At 42.0% G+C, this 23,566-nt stretch overlaps 1 protein-coding gene and 2 non-coding genes across 6 annotated transcripts in view; 1 reads left to right on the top strand and 2 right to left on the bottom strand.

The window, feature by feature from the left end:
- Positions 1-3,383: 3,383 nt before the first annotated feature.
- Positions 3,384-3,545, bottom strand: LOC116908434. Its single transcript, XR_004388964.1, has one exon. It is a non-coding gene; the product is annotated as a U1 spliceosomal RNA (small nuclear RNA).
- A 1,125-nt stretch (positions 3,546-4,670) lies between these two features.
- LOC116906911 (zinc finger protein 426) overlaps positions 4,671-23,566 on the bottom strand; it is a 28,122-nt gene continuing 9,226 nt past the window's right edge. For 3 of the 4 annotated variants that reach the window (XM_032909828.1, XM_032909830.1, XM_032909831.1), the window contains exons 3-7: positions 17,713-17,795; positions 16,675-16,801; positions 9,094-9,174; positions 7,615-7,697; positions 4,671-7,009 (exon numbers count right to left, since the gene is read on the bottom strand). In XM_032909828.1, the coding sequence (XP_032765719.1) occupies positions 5,750-7,009; positions 7,615-7,697; positions 9,094-9,174; positions 16,675-16,801; positions 17,713-17,795 (1,634 nt within the window). In that variant the 3' untranslated portion in view covers positions 4,671-5,749. The remainder of the gene's footprint in view (positions 7,010-7,614; positions 7,698-9,093; positions 9,175-16,674; positions 16,802-17,712; positions 17,796-23,566) is intronic. The other variant, XM_032909829.1, reaches the window with a different exon arrangement.
- LOC116908333 lies at positions 19,541-19,647 on the top strand. Its single transcript, XR_004388888.1, has one exon. It is a non-coding gene; the product is annotated as a U6 spliceosomal RNA (small nuclear RNA).

Genomic DNA, 23,566 nt, shown 5'->3' with positions numbered 1-23,566 from the left:
AGTCAGAAACTGAAGAAAGAGACCACAAAGAAATGCTGCATGCTGGCTTGCTCGGTTTCTTATCCCATCCAGAATCACCTACCCAGAGGCGGCACCACCTGCAGTGACCCGGGCCCTCCAATATCAGTCATTAGTCAAGAAAATGTCCCCAAAGACAGGCCTACAGGCCAATCTGATGAGGACAATTCCTCAATTAAGACTTCCTTTTCATAGAAGTTACATAGTTTACGTCACACTGATGAGCATTAACCAGCATACTGTGCAGCTTGATGACTTGTTCTTTGTCTATTTTTATGTTATACTGTATTCTCACCATATGGCCTGAGACCATCTGTGCATTGCAAAAGTACTGATAAGACCAGGTATTCCCAAGAATGTATACAGAGAAAATGGAATACCACTAAGAATACTAAGAGATGGGCTAGGAGATATTCAGTGGATACGAGATACCATGCATAAGCCTAAGACCTGAGTTTGCATCCCTGGCATCTACATAAAAACTGGGGATGGTCCTATGCACCTGTACCCAAGCAATGGTAGAAGGAAAGCGTGAGGATTGGTGTGGTTTGCTGGCTTAGTCTAAAAGCAGCAAGCTCCAGATTCAGTGAGAGAACTGTGACTCAAGAGGATAAGGAAGAGTGATAGAGCAGGACAGCTGAAGTCCTCCTCTGGCTTTTGAATGTGCTCACCACTGTGTGTAGCCACCCACACATTTACGTGCGTGCGCGCGCGCACGCGCGCGCGCACACACACACACACACACACACACACACACACACACTAATTAAAACGGGAAATTACAAGACAGCCAGGAAATGCTGTACTCATGTAAAATCTATACCTCGGGGCTGTCTTCCAAGCCTGAGAACCTGATTTTGATTCCTGGAACCTACATCGTTTAAAAGGAGAGAGTCAATCCCCCTTCCCCTATGTTATCTTCTGACCTCCATACAAGTGCTTTGTCATGTGCAAGCCCCCAACAAATACATGTAAAATTAAAAATCTATACCTCGTATCATATTCAACAATAAACTACAAATTGATCAGAAATCTTAATGTAAAAAAAAATAATAATAAAACTATGGCATGCAGTGTGTTCAAGTGATTGTCAGGTTAAGGAAGAAAATATGTGACCGCAAGGTGGCAGTAGCATCCAGGCATAATTTGGGCAGCATCTAAAGTTGAACAAGTGGGGCAAATCTTTTGCAACCCTAGACCAAGCAGGCTCCCTCCATCTTGGTAACCGTGGTGCCTAAGTGGGTAGAACGGAGCTCCCAACAGAGAAAGCGACCAGGGAGGTCGCTTGCATGACAGTCTAAAAGATGCTACTTGGCAGTTTATCCAGGAGTTTCTGGGTCAGATCTGAAAGCATTAAGTAATGCTCTTCACAGCCACAGGCTTCACAGCCACAGGGTTGTGCTATCCATGGCTAGCAGATCTGGGGCACAGTCCCAGGAAATATAAAAAGCATGATGAAAAGATGTTTGCTTGAGCTTTGAAGCAATCACTACTGTCAAAAATCATCCTATCAACATCGAGGTACAAATATATCTGTGACTTCCAGCCCTCGGTATTTTGGGTTTATAGGAAAGAAGATATCACGGAATCATGAAGTTTAGTGACAGGGAAACTATCATGAAGCTTCCAAACCTGCTACACCATTTTACTACCAGTAACAAAATTTCCTTACTTTTTCACTTTTCTATTTCTTAGTTTCGCTTTGTATTGCGTGGGGGTGTGCCCACACATGTGACGGTCAGAGAAATTCCGCTGGAGTTGGTTGTTCCCTGACATGTGAGCTCCAGGGATCACACTCAGGTTATCATCCACGACAGCCAGTGTCTTTACCCATTGAGCCATCTTGCCAGCCCTTCTTATCTATTTACCTATCTGTCTGTCTATCTATTATTTTTATGTAGCTTTCCTATTTGCTGTGGATAACAGCTATCATCAGATCATCAGTGAGGTAAAATGATACTTCATCTTTACTTTGCAGGGAATCTACCCCTTGCACATGCTAAATACATACAAAACAGTGCAGCCCTTTGCTGGGATTTGGATTGATGTTCCCTGTTTAGTGACTTGACCATCTTTTATTGTACTTGCTGTTCATTTGTATCCTTGGTGAAACCCAACACCTTTTATATATTTGAGTGGGACTGCTACTCTTGAATTCAGAAGCTTTGTATGAGGGGATGTGTGTATTTCAGGCTGGCCTCAAACTTTTTAACTTTTAAAAGTTGGTAAACAAAGCCAGCAAGATGGAATTCGCTACATAGATCTGCCTGACTCTTCCTCACAAGTATTGATGTTAAACGCATGTGACATCATACTTGGCCCACTTTTACCTTAATTTTAATTCAGTGGATTACAGTATTTTACCACTATTTTCTTTTGTGTGATCATTGGTGGTAAAGGTAATGTCAATTGATTCTAACCGGCTTTCTGTATCAGGTTTCTTTGGTTCTATTGTTGTTATAACAGTTGGTTTTCTCCTCTCTGAATAGCACCAGGGGTGACCTCTAAAAAGAAGACTGCTTGCTAAGACCTTCAAATAAAACTAGAAGAGATACCCATCCAACCACATATGTAAATCACAACTTAGAAACACGAGCAGATCTATAGTGAGTTCCTGCACAGATGGACAGTGCCACACTGGGAAACCTTATCTCAAGACAAACAACAAAAACAAAACAAAAAAAAAACCGTACAAAACAAAAACAGGCAAGAAGACTCCTCCCAAAGACCACATTCTTCAATTACTGACTCCAAAAATAATAGAATGATTGAGAATGCTGGACAAATAACTTTAAAAATCTAGACTTCTTTTTCTCATGTGTCTGTGTGCGTGTGCATATGTATTCATGGAGGCTAGAGGACTGTGTGGAAGTCACTTCCCTCCTTCCACCATGTGGATTCTGGAGGGTGAACTCAGGTCCCCAGGCTTCTCAACACTTGCTGAGCTATCTCGCTGGTCCTGAAAAATCCAGATTTTAAAATGATCAGGAGCCTCAAAGAGGATTTAAAAATAGCTGATGAATTAATAAGGAAGTCAGTTCAGGAACTGGACAAGAACATTAATAATGCGGAGGAAAAATTCAGCAAGGAAGCTGAGGGTAGCGGTGCACACCTCTAATCCCAACACTGGGAGGCAAAGGCAGATAGATTTATAGAGTTCCAAGGCAGCCAGGGCTACATAGAGAAGCTGTCTTGAAAAACAAAAAGTCCACAAGGAATTTGAGATTTTGAAGAAAAGAGAAATATTAGAAACAAAACCTCAGTAAATCAAATAACAACAAAATATAGTATACATATTACATATGTATGTAAAACATAATATACATCTATTAAGACATGTTATAAAACTTTTTGTGGACTAGAGAGGTAGCTTAGCAGTTATGCAGTTCCCAATTATCACAAACAATACAGTCAAATGTGTTATATTTGGGGAAACTCAGAGGTCAGAACATTTGATGGTCAATGAATAAGGCATACCATGGGAAAACCACCTTCTTGATCATAGCTCTCCCCTGCCAGGCATTTCCTTTTGTTTTTGAGACAGTGTCTTAGTTACTGTCCTATTGCTGTGAACAGACACCATGAGCAAGGCAATTCTTGTTTTAAAGAGGCATTTGCTGGAGGCTTGTTTAGGTTTAGAAGGCCAACCTATGATCCTTATGGTGGGAAGCAGGCAGGCTTAATGCTGGGGCAGTAGCTAAGAGCTTTACATCCTGATCTGGAGGCAACAGGCAGAGAAAGAGATAATGGGCTTTTGAAACATCAAACACACCTCCAAATCCTTCCCAAACAGTTCCACTAACTGGGGACCAAGCATTCAAACATGAGCCTTTCTCATTCAAATCACCACAGGCACCTCAGTGAGCCCTAGCCTGCCTCAATCTTACCACATCAAGGGTGACTTTGAACTCTTTGTCCTCCTGCATCCACTTCCTGGGTGATGAAATGACAAGATGCACCACCAAACCCAGTTTTATTTCTATTTTGAGATGGGATTTCATGGCACCTAGGATGACCTCAAATTCAATATGCAGCCAATACTGGCCTTGGATCACTGATCATTCTGGCCTTGATACCCGAAGAGATTGTATCAGTGTGCCACCATTTTCATGCTACTTGTATTTTTAAGACTTATTCATCATTTTCAGTGTTTTACCGACCTGTGTGTCTGTGCACCCTTGAATGTATGGTGGACTCAGGAGTCAGAAAGGACATCAGGTGACATGCAACTAGAATTACAGACATGACTGTGGGCCACCATGTGGGCACTGGGAACCAAATACAGGTCTTCTGCAAGAGCAGCAAGTGCTCATAACTGCTAAGCCATCATTTTAACCCCGCCCCTTGATATTTTTAAGATGGGATATTGAAAAGAAAAGAGAGAGAAAGAGAGAGTGGGGAGGGAGAAAGGGAGGGAAGGAGGGAAGGAGGAAGGAAAGGAGGCAGGCAGGCAAGGCAAGATCTTGTTATAACTCAGGTCGTTAACTTAAAATCCTGCTTCCACCTCTCAAATTGTAGGATTATAAAACAGGGGTCACTGCACTCAGATCTGCATATAACTAGACCTTCAGGGTAATCTAAAGTTGTGTGTGTGTGTTATATGAAGTCACACACAATTTGTTAGAGCTAATGCAACAAAGTAACAGACCAGGTAGTGCAAAATGGTTATTTATTTCTTAGAATCTGGAGGCTGAAAATCAGAGATCAGCATAACTCAGGTAGTTTCCTCTGGAGGCCTTAGTAGAGACACTTGTGGTAGCTACTGTCTGTAATTGCAGAAGGATGTCTGATGTTCCATGGTCTTCTCTGTGTACTTCCTGCTTCGTCTTAACCTCTTGGGGACATTAGCCAGTTTTAATGGATTCACTGCAACTTCATTTTATTATTTTTGCTTTATACATGTTTTGCCTGCACATGTGTATGCTGAGTGATCACTGAGGTCAGAAGAGGTCAAATTCCCGTCACCTAGTTATGGATGGCTGAAAGCCGCCATGTGAGTGCTGGGAACTGAAGCCTGGTCTTCTGCAAGAGCAGCAGGTGCTCGTAACTGAGTCATCTCTATAGTCCCTCATTTGAATTTTTAAAATGTAATATTATTAGGGGGGTGCATGCCACAGCATTCATGTGGAGGTCAGAGGGCAGCTTTTAGGAGCCAATTCTCTCCTTACGCTGTGGGATCCAGGGATGGAAAACGGACGGATAGTGAGGATTGAATGGAGAATGCTTCTGTCTGCTGAGTCATCTCAACAGCCCTCCTTTCAATTCTTTAAACATTTTCTATTCCTGTGGTATCTGTGGGAGAGTGGGCAGACACATGGAAACCAGAGGGCAACGTTGAGGCATTAGGTCTTCTACCTGGTTGAGGCAGAGTCTTCCTCTCCGCCATGCTGCACAGACTAGAGTAGCTGGCCGCAAGCTTCCAGGTGACTCTGCTGCCTCTGCCTCCTCTCTTGTAGAAATGCTGAGGATACAGACGCATGCCACTACATCTGTCTGTTTTACAGGGATGTGGGTCCAATTCAAGTTGCCACACATTCAAGTGCTTTACCCACTGAGCCGCTTTAATTTTTTGACATGGAGTATTTGTTGCTCAGTACGGCCATACAGCACTGCTCTAAGCTATGCATCTAACTTCAACAGTTTCTCCCCAGTGTGAGTACCATCATGTCTGCAAAGCAAATGGCCGCAACTGAGGACTTTCTTGCGTTGCTTCCATCAACTAGGTTTCTCTCTAGTGAATTCTTTCATGTCTGCGAAGTGAGCGAGGGTGACTGTAGGCTTTTCCACACTGCTGACACTTGTAGGGTTTCTCTTCCGTGTGGGTGTGACTTATTTCATGAATCCTGAAGGAACTGGGGCAGATGAAGGCTTTGCCACACTCCTTGCATTCGTAGGGCTTCTCTCCAGTGTGGGTTCTCTCATGGATCTGAAATGAAGTGGAATGACTGAAGGCTTTTCCACACTGTTTACACTCATAGGGTTTTTCTCCGGTGTGGATTCGCATGTGAATTTTAAGGTGGGTGGAATAGTTAAAGGCCTTCCCACACTCCTTGCATGTGTAGGATTTTTTGGCATTATGAGTTCTCATGTGATTATTAAGACATGAAAGATATCCAAATGCTTTCCCACAGATCTTGCACTCACAGGTCTTCTCTTCGGCGTGCATTTTCAGATGCCCATTAAGGTTTGAAGAAATAGCAAAGGCTTTCCCACATTTGACACACACAAAAGGTTTTTCTCCTGTGTGAGTTCGTATATGCTGGATAAGGCGAGAGGATGTGAGGAAGGCTTTCCCACACTCCTTGCATGCGTAGGGCTTGTCTCCATTGTGCGATCTCACATGTATACTCAGACCTGAGTGCTGAGTGAAGGCTTTCCCACACTGATTACAGACATAGGGCTTCTCCCCTGTGTGAGTTCTCCCATGGATCTGAAATGAGTTGGAGTAATTGAAGGCCTTCCCGCACTCCTTACACTCATAGGGTTTCTCCCCAGTGTGGGTTCGCATGTGAATGTTTAGATACGCAGGGTATCGGTAGCCTTTCCCACACTCCTTACATCTGTGAGGTTTCTTTGCATTGAGAGTTTCTATAAGCACAGCAAGTCTTGAGTTTATAAAACTTCTCCCACACTCATTCAATTCATAAAGTTTGTCTCCACCGTGAGTTCTCTGATGTGTCTGAAGATGTGACTGATTCATAAAGGACTTCCCACAGTCACTGCATTCAAAACATTTCTCTTGTGTGGCCATTTTCTGATAAGCTTTACCTGGGATCGCACCGGTTTCTTCACTCTGATTGAACTCAGAAAGTTTCTCACCAGCACACTTTTTCCTCTGAAGCATTAGAAAGTCTTTCCTGCATTGACTACTGTCATAATTATCCTGTGCAGGTCGAGTTTTCATAACCGTCCTAAGGGGTGAGAGTTCACTGAAGAAGTCTCCATATTGTGTCCCGTCACAGAGGCCCCTTCCTGTGTCACTTCCTGTCTGCTGATAAGAGGGATAAACACCATTTTACTGCAGCCAACTGGTAAGGTTTTAACCGTCCCATAACAAAATGCTGTAATTTTTATTATATATATGCAGTTCATACTCTGCTAATTACGCTCCAGTGGTGTGACTAAACGCTTACTCAGTCACCTGCTCTAATCTTTAAAAGATTCCTGTGCCACTCCAAGAAAAAGATGCAATGTGTGCATTCTGGAGCAGTGAGCTACATTACACATTGTGTGCGTTCTGGAGCAGTGAGCTACATTACACATTGTGTGCGTTCTGGAGCAGTGAGCTACATTACACATTGTGTGCGTTCTGGAGCAGTGAGCTACATTACACATTGTGTGCGTTCTGGAGCAGTGAGCTACATTACACATTGTATGCGTTCTGGAGCAGTGAGCTACTTTACACATTGGGGGCACAATGTTTTCATCAGAAACATTTGGTCTTGTGTGTTATCTGCTACTCTCGATATCTCCTTTAAAGACATCTCTAGTTTTCTCTCCCAGAAGGCTTCGACCATGCCAAGTAAGTACTCTACAAAAGACACATCTTTAACCTCTAATCCCTCGAGAATAAGAAGAGACATCTTTTATTCTTACCGTTTGCATCCCGTTGGATATGTTACCCCTCAAAAGCTCCTGCTGGGATGCTGAACACTGGGTCTCGAGCTGTATTTTCCATTCTGAAGTGAAAACAGAAAAACAAACAGAAAAAGAAATGGAGTTATTTTTTAACTGGAGCTAAAAATAGGGCTCATTTCCTTTATTTTGAATTTGAGAAGAGAGAGATGAGTATTTTTTTTTCTGTCCTGTTTTTGAGACTAAGCAGCCTCACCTTGAACTCACTGCATGGCCCACACTGCACTGACTCCATAACCATCCTACCCCAGGTTCCTGATTAGATGGATTTCAGGAATTTCAGGATAAGGACACTGGTCATATTAAAAGTTTATTCTATAAAAGTCAAAACTGATGGTGAATAGAAATTACCAGGGAAACACTGTAGAAAATTTCTAGGGAAAAAAAGAGCATTTCTCAAAGCAATAAACTTAAAGAAAGTTTTGATTAGAAATAAACTAAAAGAGTATTGGAAGCTGAAGATTTTCTTTCTCTGCTCAGAGTTCTGAGACAAATTTTATTTTGAGGAGCTTCATTATAGGAGCTGGGATGGTTCCACAGGTAAAATGATATTGTGCAAGTGTGAGCACCTGAGTTCAGATCCCCAGAACTCACCTAAGGCTGGGCATGACAGCCTGTGTCTGTAATTCCAGTACAGCTATGACAAGATGGGATACTGAGACAGAGAAATCCTCTCAAGTTTTAGGGCCTGGCACATGCAATAGCAAACAAGCACACTACCAGACAAAGTAGATGGTGAGAGCTGACCCCAACACACGCACTACAGCAGCACATGCATGCCCCCACATACACACATCACACACACACATCAAAAACACATCATACACTCATCAAACACACATCACATACCCATCAAACATATACCACACACACATCAAACACACATCATACACTCATCATACACACATCAAACACACATCATACACTCATCAAACACACATCATACACTCATCAAACACACATCACACACATATCACACACATCATACACACATCATACACTTATCAAACACACATCAAACACTCATCAAACACACATTAAACACTCATCAAACACATATCATACACACATCATACACACATCAAACACATCAAAAACACATCAAACACACAGCAATACATGCATCATACACACATCATAGTATACACACATCAAATACAGAAATACAAGGCCCTTCCATTCATCCATCCATTCACTTACTGAGTGTGTGTGCACACACTTGCATCACAGCTCAGATACAGAGTGTGCCAGACTTTGGGAGTTGGTTCTCTCCTTCCACCACATGGGTTATAGGGACTGAACTTAGGCTGTCAGGCTTGGCCACAAGTACCTTTACCTACTGAGCCATCTCTCCAGTCTAACACAAGGGCTTTTTTTTAAGTTTATTTCAGTTACAAACAGACTAAACTCTCATTAAATAGAGTTTCCATGAATACTGACCTGGAAAAACTATCTTCTGCCCTGTACTAAACTCTTCTTGTTCCAACCAAGAGATCACACTGGGTTTGATGAGCTGATATCCTGTGTACAAGGTAAGGCATGTTAGTGAAAAGACTCATACAGAAAAATGACACAACTTCCCAGGGTGTAGGAATTAGAATTTTGCTTTTTATTCTCCCTCCAGCTTTCTGAGATAAGTGAAACTATCTAGCTAGGGCTGGCTTCAAGTTCACAGAAATCTTCCTCCTTCAGCCTCCCAAGTGCTTGAATTCCAGAAGTTGTCACCAAACCTGGCCAAGACTAGAGCTATGATAATAACTGAGAAATTATCTTCAAAGGACAAATAATGCAAGTATCAGTCCTGCCTCATAAGTTTAGTTTGTTCTGGACTCTACAACCCTAATTAATTTAATCATATATACATTATAAAGAACTAGAGTTTTCTTTATGCAAGACTGGGGATTGCACCCAGGGCCCTTCTTATGAAGGCAGGTGCTCAACCATTGAGCCATATCTTAACCCAGGACTTTACTTTATTCAAACAGGAACCAAGAGAATTGCAACACAGAGATCTTTGTTCCTCTGGGGAAATAAACTACAATCGGTTCATATGAAGCATTATTCATCACAGACGTCAAGATAATTAAACTTTCTAATTTACTTATTCTTTTGTATGTGGGTATATGTGCTCATGTATGTGGGTGTGCATGTAGTGATTAACACCTGAGAGATGGGGATCTCACTCAGGGCCTCATGCTCAGGCAGTAACCAGCTGCTTCCCACCTGCCCCCAAAAGGAAGATGAACATAAGCTGTCTCAGAGCTCTCCTAGGGACAGGAGGTGGTCGGGAGATGCTGTGCCACCTCTCTGACTCCTACTGGAGAAATGGCTAGCTCTGGTTCTGGGTCCCTTAGGTAGGATATCTGGGTCCCTTTGGTGGCACACTTAATTCTCTTCCCTCTCTGTCTACTGTTTGTCCTTGGCGTGCCAATCTATCCAAGTCTGTCACTTTATGTCTGTGTTTTCATTTCTCTGCTTGATTGTTGCTCTGTGTTTCATGTTCAACAGAAACAATGGTTAAAACTTTATCTGCTGGCTGTCCACCCTTGATTTAGTTTTAACTTGTTTAAAAGAAGAAAAAAAGCAGTCTAGTCTAAACACGTAAGATGTGTGTTGTAGGACTGTCATACAGGTGAAGGTAGGTAGATAGAGCATCTCTACCTCTAGGTGAGGCAATACTTTGTGGCTAGGCAGACACTGGGCAGAACGGCCTGTTTCATCTGCAGACTGATACTGTCCAAGGAGGACCCCTTATGCAGAATAGACTGACAATTGTGAAAGCCAGAATTATCAGCCCTTCAAGATTTCTGCATTTCAACAGTCTGTCAGTTGATTTTGGGCCAGAAGACTGATGACTTGAGCTCACATGTTGCCTACAGAGGACTGTGCTAGTAGAGATTTATCACTACAACCTCTCCGTTCTAGAAGCCGTGTTAGGCTTCCTATGTGTATAGATATTTGGTACTCTCACATTTCTGAAGGGGTTGAGGACTGACTGTTGTTTGATAGCCTATCAGGCAGTTGAACTCTGAATATACATACTTTATTGGATGGTTATCAGACAGTATACAAGCTAGCCAAGATATAATATAGATGTGACGCCTTTCTTAAGCTGGAATGGACAACTAAATGTTCTGTTTAACTGATAGAGAGTTGGACTGGGTGGTAGATATATTTTATGCTTTTAATTACAAAATGATGATAGTTGTGCTCAGCTTATATTTCAGAGGAAAGTTTTTTTTTAATTAGACAAAAAGGGTAAAATGTAGGATTGTCATAGGTATCATGGGCTGGTGTAGGATAGAACAAGGCCTGTCATTGGAAGAGAAGGAAGAGTAGGTAGGAGAAAAGTTTAAGGGAAGAGGAGGAGACTGGAGGAAACGGGAAAGAAGTTACAGAGCGAACATGGAGGCTGATGTTAAGATTCCACTCTGTACCTTTACAGGTTGAGGTGAATGTTCTTAAGGGATGGATAGGGCTTTGTATTTTTAGGTGGGCATTCATATTTTATCAATTGGATCAGAGGTTATTGTGTTGTGTGTTCTTTCATGTGGTGAATTAAGTTTAAGAGAGTGTGTGGCGGCTGGGACACTAAGCTCCACAGAGTTGGGATGTGTGTTTCTGGCATGGTGACAACCTGCCTTGGGAACTAGGTGGGTAGAGAGATGGCTGCCAGGCTCAGAGAGAAGTCATCATCAGTGTGATATGAGATGGAGCAGAGTGGATGAGAGGCTTTGCTGACTGAGATAAAGATATCTACTGTGGTGCTGGACCTAGTGGGGGATAAAAGACAACCTCATATTTATTATAATTTTACAACAGTGTGTGACCACTCCATGCTTGTTTCTGACTGGTCTTAAAAGTATAAATAAGCTCTGTATGTCTTGGTTATAGATTACTGACTTACAAGTTATTGGGTATGATTAAAAATTTCTAACACTGGTAACAGAAAGTTAGCTTAAAACTGGTTGGAGTCATTTTAAACAGCATGTGGCATGAGCCAACCCAGGGAAACAGGTCTCTATAGGTACCCCAAAACTGGGATAATATTTAGAAACCAGACTTATAAAAGATAAGATTTAAAATAATGAGAAATTAAAAACTGCACCATCATGCACTCATACATAAGAACTGGCAGCCAAAGTTTGTAATAAGAAAGTAATGAACTTGGTGTTGATTTTAGAGAGAATGGGTTGTTTGCACTGTTAAAAGTTGGTTTTGCTTTCCAAAATTGTTATGCTCCAATAGTGCAAAAGAAACTTAAAAATTATAGTTAAACTGCCAATGCTCCACTGGCTGCAGTTCACAATTCAATCATAAGCTCAAGATTTTAACTCACCCATATTTGTAATTAAGAAGAAATCAGGCAAATGGAGATTAACACAAGATTTATGAAAGGTTAATGAAACTACAGAACTTATGGGAGCATTACAACCTGGCTTGCCTACTCTCCAAAAAATATGTATAAGATTATTATAGATTTAAAAGATTGTTTTTTATACTATTCCTTTGCATCTTCATGATTGTAAAGGTTTGCAATTAGCATGTCTGCTTGTAATTTCCAAGAACACATTGGAAACTTATGCCACAGAGAATGGCTAGTAGCCCTTCCTTATATAAAACCTCTGTTGTTGCTTCAATATAAGAAGTTAGGACCTGAATCCCTCAGTGTATGTTATTCATTATATGGGTGGTATTTTATTAGCTGATCCTCTGAGGAAGTTTTACTACAAGCTTTTGCTCTTATACAACGAGCTTTAAATTTTGGGGGAGTAGTTGTTGCTCCAAAAAAGATTGAAAGGCAATATCCTTTTCAATATTTGGGACATCAGTTATATGCTAAACAATGTGGCACAGAAGAGTCAAATAAGAAAAGACAGCTCACTTACTTTAAATGATTTTCAAAATCTGTTAGATGTTAATTGGCTAAGACCTCACTTTATGATCACCACAGGAGGACTTAAGCCTCTGTTTGATATTCTCAAGGAGAATCCTCATTCCCCTCTATGATTAACTGATGAGGGAAAATAGCTTTGCAGAAAGTAGAGGAAGCTATGGTCAACAACAGACGCATTATATAGACTACGATCACTTGTTGGTTGTTTGCACCCACAGCAGGCCTTTGACAAAAGGGACCATTAATGTGAACTCATCTTTCCTTATCTCCAAAGGAAGTTTTAACACTCTGTTCTGAAGCTGTTGCTGTGTTAATACAGAATTGTAGGTTAGAATCACAAAAGTATTTTGGGAAAGAACTTGATGAAATATTCCTTATTCCAAACAGCAAATAAATTGGTTATTGCAGAATACTGATATTTGGCCTTTTGCATGTGCAAACTTTTCAGGCAATAATTAGACAAAATCATTATCCAAAAGACAAGTTGTTACAACTTGCCTCTATGTGTGCTTTTGTATTTACTGTAAATTTGCACACACGACCAATAGAGAATGCACTTACTGTGTTTACGATGGCTCATCTAATGGGAGGCAGCATATGTAACTGGATCACGTTTATTCTCTTGACTTTCCCTGCTGCAGCACAGATAATCGAGTTAGGTGCTGTAGCCACTGCTTTTGAAATGTTGAAAAACCAAGCTTTTAATTTGTATACTCACAGCCAATATAATGCTCTTGGTTTACAATTGCTTGAAACTGTTCTTTTTAGATTACTGCTAATTCTCAAATTTTACAATTATTTACGCAAATATAACTTAATTCAAGAGGACATACTGTGCCTAACTTGATAGGCCATTTAAGAGCTCATACTGGGTTGCCTGGACCGCTTAGTGAGGGCAAGGCCACAGCAGATCTGTATGCCAGGCAGACTGTAGGTCTCACACAGGAACAATTAGCCATGCAGTCTCATTCTTCACATCATCAAAACTGTAAAGACTTGTCCTGAATGTCCTCAGTTTCTTCCTGTACCACATAATGGTGTTAATCCTTGAGGACTCACACCTATTCGATTATGGTAAATGGATGTTAATCATTTCTGATCTGGGAAAATTAAAATATATACATGTGACCATAGACACCGTCTCAGGCTTTCTTGTTGCAACTGCTTTAACAGGAGAAGCAACTGGAAATGAAATTGTTCATTGCTTATGTTTCTCTGTCCTGGGTGTTCCAAATCAGATTAAGGCAGATAATAGAAAGGACTGCTGCAGTCAAGCCTTTGAGATGTTTGTCAAGAGTTCACTATTGGCCATACTACTGGGATTCCTTTTACTCCTCAAGGACAAGCTATTGTAGAACTTTAAAACAGTATCTTCATGAAATAAAAAGGGGGAATTATATCCCCACACACCACAAATTTATTTAAATCATGTTCTTTTATTTTACATTATAAAATTTGGATGAAGGAACTCTCTGCTGAGTCTGTGGCACCTACAACTGGGCATACTTATGCCTAGGTGAAATGGAAGAATCCACTTACTGGCATGGCATGACCCTGATCAGGTATTTAATAGGGGAAGAGGGCATGTTTGTGCTTTTTCCCACAGGATGCTGAAGGAGCGTGGTAGCTGCCGGTGACTGGTGAGACATGCTGATGCTGGGACAAAGAATGATGCTGACTGTGAGCTTGCTGAGTGCCCTGACAGTGGTGGCAGGGAAGCTGTACTGGACATATGTTCCTGACCCACTTTGCTTGCCTATATCCCAGTCTGGACAAGCTGCCTTGCCTCAAATTCTTAGACCTGAACTGGAAACTGTGGAAAGTGACTTCAAAACGTTAATCAAATAAGAGAAGTTATCATTTCTCTTCTCTTTCCTTTAATGTGACACGTTATTCTGACTCAATCATGGACTTGTCTGAAAATCAATCCAATACTAGACAAAAGGAAATAACAGTCTTCATTTGGAAGGCTGGTTCTGGACATTTTCAGAGACATATTTGAAAGTTGACAACTGCCGTGTATGAAGTCACATTTGCAGTGGATAAAATTAGAACAGGATCTGGGTCTCCAACAATTGTTAGTGCATGTGTTATGGCTCCTAATCTTTGATTAATTGGCCATGTTAAAATTACTTTTGTTTCTTCTACAATATTTAATGTAAGTTATGTTGATTGTACACTTTCTAATTGTGTTAATGTACTGAAATCTGGCGTGTCTGTTTTGATGGTCTATCAATCAGCCTTTGTTTTATTGCCTGTGAGTATTACAGAACCTTGATGTTCTGAAAAAAGTTTGCAGATACTGAAAGAAGTGAGTCAGGCTTTAAAGAGAAGCAAGAGGGTAGCAGGCTTGATCATTGCTGGTACAGCAGCTCTAACTGCATTAACGCTGGCACCACTGCTTCTGCAATTGCTTTGACACAGGAAGTCAAAACATACTTTTGTTAGTTAGCAAAAAACATTATTAAAGCTCTGAGTATTCAGGAGGATTTAGACAGGCGTTTGGAACAACAGATTGATGCTCTTTATGATACAATTCAAATTATTGGAGAGGAGGCCATCTTGAGTGTCATGCTAAATACCAATGGGTTTGTGTCACTTCTAAAATTTACAGTGATAGTCCCTATAATTGGGGGGAAAGTTCAGACATTTGCAGGGTATTTGGCATAACTCTAACACCTCTCTGGATGTTTTAACTTTGCATATCGAGATTATGGATTTAAAGAATGTTGACCTGCTGAGTTTTGATGCTGCAGATACTGCTGATAAAATTATTTGTGGCCTGAAGTCAGTTTTTCCATCTTGATCAATCTTCAAGAACAGCATATACAGCTTGACCATGCCAGCCCTTCTTGGGAATGTTTTTATTCCTGCCCATTGTGATAAACCCTGCCTTAAACAACATCAACATGTTGGCAGCCAAAATACAAGGCTTGAAACTAAAAATGGAACCCCAGACAGAGTTATTAATTTAACAGACTGGCAAGCCAAGGTTGGGTAAGTTTCTGCACAGTGCCTTACCAACCTAAGACAGAATAGCATTACTTTTGAAAATGCATATTCCAAGACAAGAAAGGAAGACGTTTTTGTCAGAACCACCTAAGACATAAGCAGTCTTGCTTATGAAATAAAAAGGGAGAGATGTGGAGAGCTCTTGGTGCCACTTATAGAAATTTGAGTAGTCAATGGGCTCAAGAAAGTAGGCTCAGATAAGAATGTTATGTTCCCAGTTGGGCTAATACAAAGCTCAAGATAAATTTCAGGCTAGGAATGTGTGACATTCCTTTTATCTTAGTCATCCTGACAAGGCCCTGAACACTGACCAGGGAGCTTAGTTTATTACCTTGTTCGATCTCTTTCTCTTTAATCTAAGAACTAACCCTATTTTCTGCAAGTACCTAGAATGATATAAAAACTGCCTGGGAAAAAGTAAACCCTCTTCAGCCTCAGCACTGGCAAGAGACATGTTACAGTGTTGTCTAACTGTCTTTCTCTTTTCGATCCTCACTCCCTCCCTTGAGACCCTGTTGACTGACTGAGCTGGCTTGATGGGTCTCTAACCACTGAGCCATCTCTCAAACTCCAGAGAATTTTTTGACACAGAAATGATAAACAGTTTTACACTGTTTCCAATTTAGCCTATTAAATATGGAGAAGGAAAATATATACTTTCTTTTGGGAAGTAGGAGGCAGTTTTTGAGACAGGGTTTCTCTATGCAGCCCTTGCTGTCCTGGAACTCACTCTATAGACCAGGCTGGCTTCAAACTCAGAGATGTGCCTGCCTCTGCATCCTTAGTGCTGGATGAAAGGCATGTGCCACCATGCCCAGCAAAAATATATATGAAGAAACCTTGGACTTTTAAAAAACACCCTGGTAGATTAAAACATATTAGGGTGGTAGACACCTTTAATCCCAGAAGGCAGTAGCAAGGATAATCTCTTGTGAGTTTGAGTCAGCCTGTTTTACATCTCAAGTTCCAGGCTAGCAAGGGCTATGCTGAGATCCCCCGACTCAAAACAAAACAACATGGAGTTAGGGATGGAACCGTCTTATTAGACTTGCTGTCACCACTCCTAAAACAGTCAGTACACAAGGGGCTGCTGGTAGCAAGAGCAGTCTCACCTACTGTGGCCAGGTTTTTGTAGTTCTCCAGCATCACCTCTCGGTAGAGGGTTCTCTGATCTGGGTTCAGTGAGGTCCACTCCTCTTGGGTAAAGTCCACAATCACATCATCAAAGCTCACTAACTCCTGAAATATTGCAGACATGTTGGTTTGAGCCAAATGAGAACTGTTAATGATCATGGGTGGATGAAGAAATAGGACCCAGCATCTACAGAAAACTCCCCGGCCTCCGATTATCTAACACCAGGGTTAGGTGGCTTTACTAAACTGCATGTGTCTGTGTGTCTGTGTATGTCTGTGTGTGTGTGTCTGTATGTAGTGTCTGTCTGAGTGTCTGTGTGTGTGTCTCTGTGTATGTATACATGTGTAGTGGTAGGAATACTTAACTGTGCAAGTTCATGTGGAAGCCAAGGGTTGATGTTGGAATTTCTTTTTCAGTTGATTTTCTGAGGCAGGGTTTCTCACTGAACCTGGAAATTTGCTGTCTCAGCTACACTAGCTGACTAGGCCTGGAATCCACCCCTCTCTACCCACAGTGCCATGTTTTACATGGGTGGTGGGGATCAAGCCCTTCACCCACTGAACCATCTCCCTAATACCCCAGACCCTTGACTAGCACACTAGACAGGACTCTTATCACTAAGCTCCATCCCCAGCCCTATTCTTACTCTGGATTTCCTCAAGTCACATGCCACTGCTGAACAGCAACTGATATCAGCAGTACACAAGAAAATACCACGGTACTTCTCTGTATTAAGTGCACTGACTAGTGCATCCAAGATATGTGACAGATGAGCATACATGAATAAACGTCTGTAGAAAAGGCCACTGTTGTCTATCTTGTCATCTATCAGAGCAGCCAACAAAGGAAGAAACATGCAGTGCTGACCAGGGGTCAGCAAGATGGCTGACCATCTGAGTGTGATCCACAGACACACATGACACAAAGAGAGAACTGAATCCTGCAAATTGTTCTCTGAATTCACACATCATTACATTTATGTTTTCCCGTGTGTGTGCGCATGCACACATTTTACCTGATAATTTGTCAGGCAATCAACCAACATCATTTCTGCTGATACTTTTTCTTCCTGAAGGCAGACTGAGTCCCCTGAAGGACCTTATGGAAAAAGAGAGAGGTATAAATACTCAGTTCTTCAGAATTCTCATCCAAAGACACAGAAGTCATTCTGGCCTACAACGAAAGCCGTATGTAATCGATCTAACTCCATACTGATCTCTCCCTCCCTACTGCTCTCTCCCTTTCTCGTTCTGAGTCTCTCAACCTATTTCTCTCCTCCCTTTCCCTCTCTTGCTCCCCGCCTCTCTCTCACACACTTGCATGGTCTTTCCCACCTTCACAGAACAGTCCTGCCCCATCTACAACCTGAAAGAAGGCAAGGCATGCAGCTTATTAGGGTAACCTTTATTAATAACAACCTCAGTCCACAAGTCAGGAGGCTTATACTCTGAAGATATTACCTTTTCAGGCTGGCCCATAGCTCAGTACAGCACTTGCCTGGCACATGCAGTGCCACCTTCCATCTCAGCAAAAAAATTGGGTGTGGTGATGCATATCTGTTATCCCAGCTCAAGTGGTAGAAGCAAGAGGATCAGAAAGTCAAGGCCATCAACCGGTTCCTAGCAAATTTGAGGCCTCCATGAGCTACATAGGGCCCTATCCCAAAAATGAAAAATTTTGGGGGATAGAGAGATGGCTAAGTGGCTAAGAGCACTGGATTCTTTTCCAGAGGACCCAAGTTCAGTTCTGAGCATCCACATGGCAGCTTACAGCTGTCTAGTCCCAAGGGTTCTGACACTCTGTTCTGGCTCCTGTGGGCCCTACCCCCAAGATGCATAGACAAACATTCAGACAATACACACTCATTTATATATATATAAAATCTAAAACAAGTACGTTACTTGTCATGATTATAAAACTCCTAAAGAAGACTGCACCTTTCCCTTGTAACGTACTTCAGAGAAGTTTCAATATCCCTGTAGGCCAGCAAGTGGGTAAAGGACCTCCTGCCAAGCCTGCTGACCTGAGTTCAGTTCCAAAGAACAATCCAGTGGAAGAGAACTGCCTCCTAAAAGTTGTGCTCCCTCCCCACTTCCCCTTTCTCTCTCAAAAAGGAAGGAAGGAAGGAAGGAAGGAAGGAAGTAAGGAAGGAAGGAAGGAAGGAAGGAAGGAAGGAAGGAAGGAAGGCAGGAAGGAAAGAAGGAAAGAAGGAAGAAAGGAAGAAAACATACCTTTAAAAAATGTGGAGAATGATTGAGGAAAACTTCCAGTGTGGATCTCTGACTTCCACGTGCCCACACCACATATGCACATACACATGAACTCACATACACATACACACGAACACGCGCGCGCACACACACACACACACACACACACACACACACACACACACACACACGGAGGGACCCACCAAAAACAAAAACAAAAACAAAAACCCCTAGAGCACCTTTCAAGTACTAGATAACTTGCCTGGAAACACTTGAAAGCAGTGAAAGGCTTAACCCCTTCACAGGAAAGGGACAAGGCAAACTCAGATGTGCACAGCTGTTACTTACTGAGTATCTTCTCAAAGAACGACCCTGCTGTATTTAGATTTCATGTGTATTAGTGTTTGGCTTGCACATATGTCTGTGCACCACATGTATACCTCCTAATGCTTGCAGAGGTCAGACGAAGAAGGCATTGGATCCCCTGGAATTGGAGTTACAGGAAGTTGTGAGGCACTACTTGAGTGCTGGGAACTGAACTGGAGTTACAAGAGCAATAAGTGTTTTTAACAGCTGAGCCATCTCTCTGTTCCTGAGAACCACCGTTTTAGATTATTTTAAAAGAATCACTGCTTGCTTCGGCAGCACATTTACTAAAATCGTAATGAGGAACAATATCGAGATTAGCATGGTCCCTATGCAAGGATGACACGCAAATTCTTGACACATTCCATATTTTTGCATTCAGGATGTAATATATGAGAAGAGAATAAATAAAAAAAAGTAAAAATGTCAGTAACATAAGCTATTGTGGCCTAGAACACTGTGCTACTATATACAGTACTACTTAGGGAACCTTAGGAATTCCGAGAAATCGTGTCAGTAGAACTTACTGTGGGACAACGAATCAGGAGCTGCCATCCTGTAACACGGAAGTGTGCATGAGGACTCCTTTCACTGAGGCAAGCCTCGCTTTGGTGCAGCTGATGAGTTTTAGCGAACAGTGGCGCTCTATCACCGGTGTACACAACTGTTAGCATTCCTGTCATAGCAATCGCTAATTAACACAAATTATCATTATCTATCAATTGCACATAAACTATATACAGGAAATACACAAGAAGACCACTAAGCACAGTACTCCATGAAACATGAATCCTAGTGATATTAACTGTAGTTCAGTGAGAAATGTTATTTATGTAGCAGACAATGTGCAAGGAGGTGTGTGTATGTGTGTGTGTGTTCAATTAATCATTATCACCACCCTTCACAGTAGATATCACTGCCCTAAAAATATCTACAGTCAAAGCAAAGTCTAGCGTTGCACACTTATAATGTATAATGCCAGCCCATGGGAGACTAAGTTAGGGGAATTGCTATGAGTTCAAAGCTATCCTGGAACACAAAACCTCTCAAACAGGGAGCTAGCAAGATGGCTAAGCAAATAAAGGTATCTGCCACCGGATAATGTAAGTCTGAAAAGTTGAATTTGCTCTTCAGGATCCATGTAAAGGCAGAAGGAGAGAACCATCACAGTAAACTGTCTTCTCAGCTCATGAGGTGGCATGTGTACCCTCCTCCCCACATCATATGCTACATACACATGCAGAGAAGTTAACCATAAACTCTAAAACAGAATAGGAAAGCGTCTATGTTCACAGAGCACTGTTCCTCATTTATCATCCAGTGATAAATGGTGATGCAGGACTTGAAGGCAGGTAAGGGTTTCTTTCATTAGCATACAAACTTTCTCTCATCTTTAACAAGTGGTAAAACTGTATGTACACAGGCAAATCATTACTTTCTTATTTATTTGTGTGTGTTTGTGTGTGTGTGTGTTTGTGTGTGTGTGTGTGTGTGTGTGTGTGTGTGTGTGTGTGTGTGTGTGTTGCAGACAGACCAGAGGTGTCCAATGCCCTATTTGATCCTTCTCCACTTGTTCATTTAAGGCAGGGTCTCTCCCGGAACCCAGGGTTCCTGTTTTCTCAGCAATGCTGAAAGCCAGATTGTCTCCACTCTCCTGAGGACTGGAGTTACTCATGCTTGCTGGACATCTGGCTTGACACCAGTGCTTGGATCCCCAGTGTTCCTAAACACTGAGCCATCTTTATGGTCCCAAAATAATTCTTTTGTTTCCAGGTAGATTTTTCTTGGTGGTAGTATTTAAATCTGTTTTACAGGTGTGGGAGATAGAACTCATGTCTCATATGTGGTAGATAAGAGTTCTACCTCTGAACTATCTTAAATAGTTCTTAAATGGAAGGGTATTTGGGCAGGGAGAAACCTCAGAATATAATTTAAGCTGTAAGCAACCTCAGCAAGGTTTTGGTAGAAAACACTGAACTCAAAAGACATGCCTTTTCCCACTGGCACCGGGGAGGTGAGCGCAAAGCCAGGCCGTGCTCAACTCCTGTTCTCTGGGTCTTCTCCGAGACCCGTCTTTCTACAGTGGAGTTTTGTCTTAGGGGGTCTGTGTGTCTGCCTGAGTCAAGATCTCACTGTACAGCTGTGGCTGGCCTCACCCTCGCAGCAATCCTCCCACTCGGTCCCTCAGATCCCAGGGTGGCTGGCACTTGCCCTGGTGCTCCTGCTCTACCTCTCAGTGTTTAAACTCCACACCCAAGTTTGCTTTCATTTACTTTTCACATTTTTTTTCTTTTTCTTGTTCCTTTTTTTCCCTCAAGATCAGAGTTTTTGTGATGCCCTGGCTAACATGGAACTTGCTCTGTAGACCAGGGATCCACCTGTCTCCACCTTTAGAGTACTGTAAATAAACAAAACAAAACAAACCACAGTATCGTGTCCTGCACTGGCCTCGAACTCACTGTGTAGCCAAGGTTGGCCTTGAACGTCTAATCCTCTGGTCTTTATCTCCCAAGTGCATGTGTGTGTGTGTGTGCATGTGTGTGTATATGTGTGTTTGTGTGTGCATGTGTTTGTGTGTGTGCATGTGTGTGTATATGTGTGTTTGTGTGTTGTGTGCATGTATGGTGAATGTATGTCTTTGTGTATATGTGTGCATGTGTGTATGTGTAGTTGTGTGTTTACGTGAATGTGCGCATGTGTATTTGTTTATGTATATATATGTGTATGCATGTGTTTATATGTATATGTGTGTGCATGTGTATATGTGTGTTTGTGTGCATGTGTTTGTGTGTGTGCGTGTACGTGTATAAGTCCGAGGACAATATCTGGAGTGGTTCTCACCTCCCATCATTGTGTGTGTTACAGGATCACCCTCAGGCTGTCAGCCAGCTGAGCCATCTCTACAGCCCCATAACATACTCACTTCATTAAAACTTTGTATCTGGTCTAATAAACATTTTTACTCTCATGCCTTGAGCTTTCTGTTCCCAAGATATTTAATCTAACTTATCTCCTACTTAAGAATACAGCTGGGAGGAATAAATTAATATCGTCTCCTGTAATTATGGACTTGCCTTGAAATATCTGCTATATACATTATATTACAGGTTGGGCACACATTTTGAACATTAGTATTTAACTGCTGAGCCATCTCTGTAGCACCCCAAAACCATGAATTTAGTGGTTCTGGTCTAAAAGTGTGATGGTGGTGGTGATGATGATGATGGATGTGGTGTGGGAACAGGTATACGACAAAACACATGTAAGATTGAGGGCAACTTCCAGAAATAGGCCCTGTCCTCTCACTGTGAGTTTGAGGGATTGAACACTAGCTGTTAGACTTGAAAGCACACTTCAGCTGAGTCTTCTCTCTAGTCCTTTACATATCTATATTTCATCATTAGTTATTATAGCCTGTGTCACGAGTGTATATGTGCCATGGTATACAGGAGAAAGTAAGCCAAAACTCTGGAAGGCTGTTTCTTTCAACTGTGGGTTCCAGAGACTGAATTCTGACCAAGTTTGCACAGCAATCGCATTACCCACTGAGCATCTCTGTACCTTTTAAAGGTTTCATTTTACTATATGTATGTGTGAGTGTGCTCAAAGGCACACACGGAGAAATCAAAGAGCAATTTGGAGGTGGTTCTCTCCTCCCATGTGGGCCCCCAGGATTGGCCTCAGGACACCATACTTAGCAGCAAGCACCTTTACCGGCTGAGCCCTCTTACTGGCCCTCCTCCTTTTTGATCATCCCAGGTGCTGGGATTAAAAATGTGCACCTTTATTCCTGGTAATTCATGTGTGTGTGTGTGTGTGTGTGTGTGTGTGTGTGTGTGTGTGTGTGTGTGTGTGTGTACACATGTGCACTCACCACAGGTGTCCAAGTGCACGTGTCAGAGGGTATTAGATATCCTGAGTTAGAATTACTGGTGGCCTGACTTGAATGCTGGGAACTGAACTTGGATCCTCTGGAAGAGCAGTAAGTACTTTTAACTGCTGAGCCATGGTTCTAGCACAGCTCAATATCTTAAACAGCAATTGGGTGACAGCTAGCACTTGTCACCTGACACCAGTCTGACTTAGCTCCCACTGGATTATAAATCTAACTGGAGAGCGTGACATGTGACAAAGCACATTGGTCATCCTCCCCTGAGGAGGGTGGCAAGAGGATCAGTTCAAGGTCACTCCTGGCCACAGTGAGGTTAAAGCCAACCTCGAAAACTGAACAAAAAGATAAAACCAAATCCATACAACATGGAAGAGTACCATTAGACTACGGCAAGGGTTTGG

The sequence above is a fragment of the Rattus rattus genome, chromosome 8 (assembly GCF_011064425.1).
Source record: "Rattus rattus isolate New Zealand chromosome 8, Rrattus_CSIRO_v1, whole genome shotgun sequence".
Lineage (NCBI taxonomy): Eukaryota > Metazoa > Chordata > Mammalia > Rodentia > Muridae > Rattus > Rattus rattus.
Note: the sequence above shows the minus strand (reverse complement) of the source record. Positions and strands in the feature narration are given on the sequence as shown.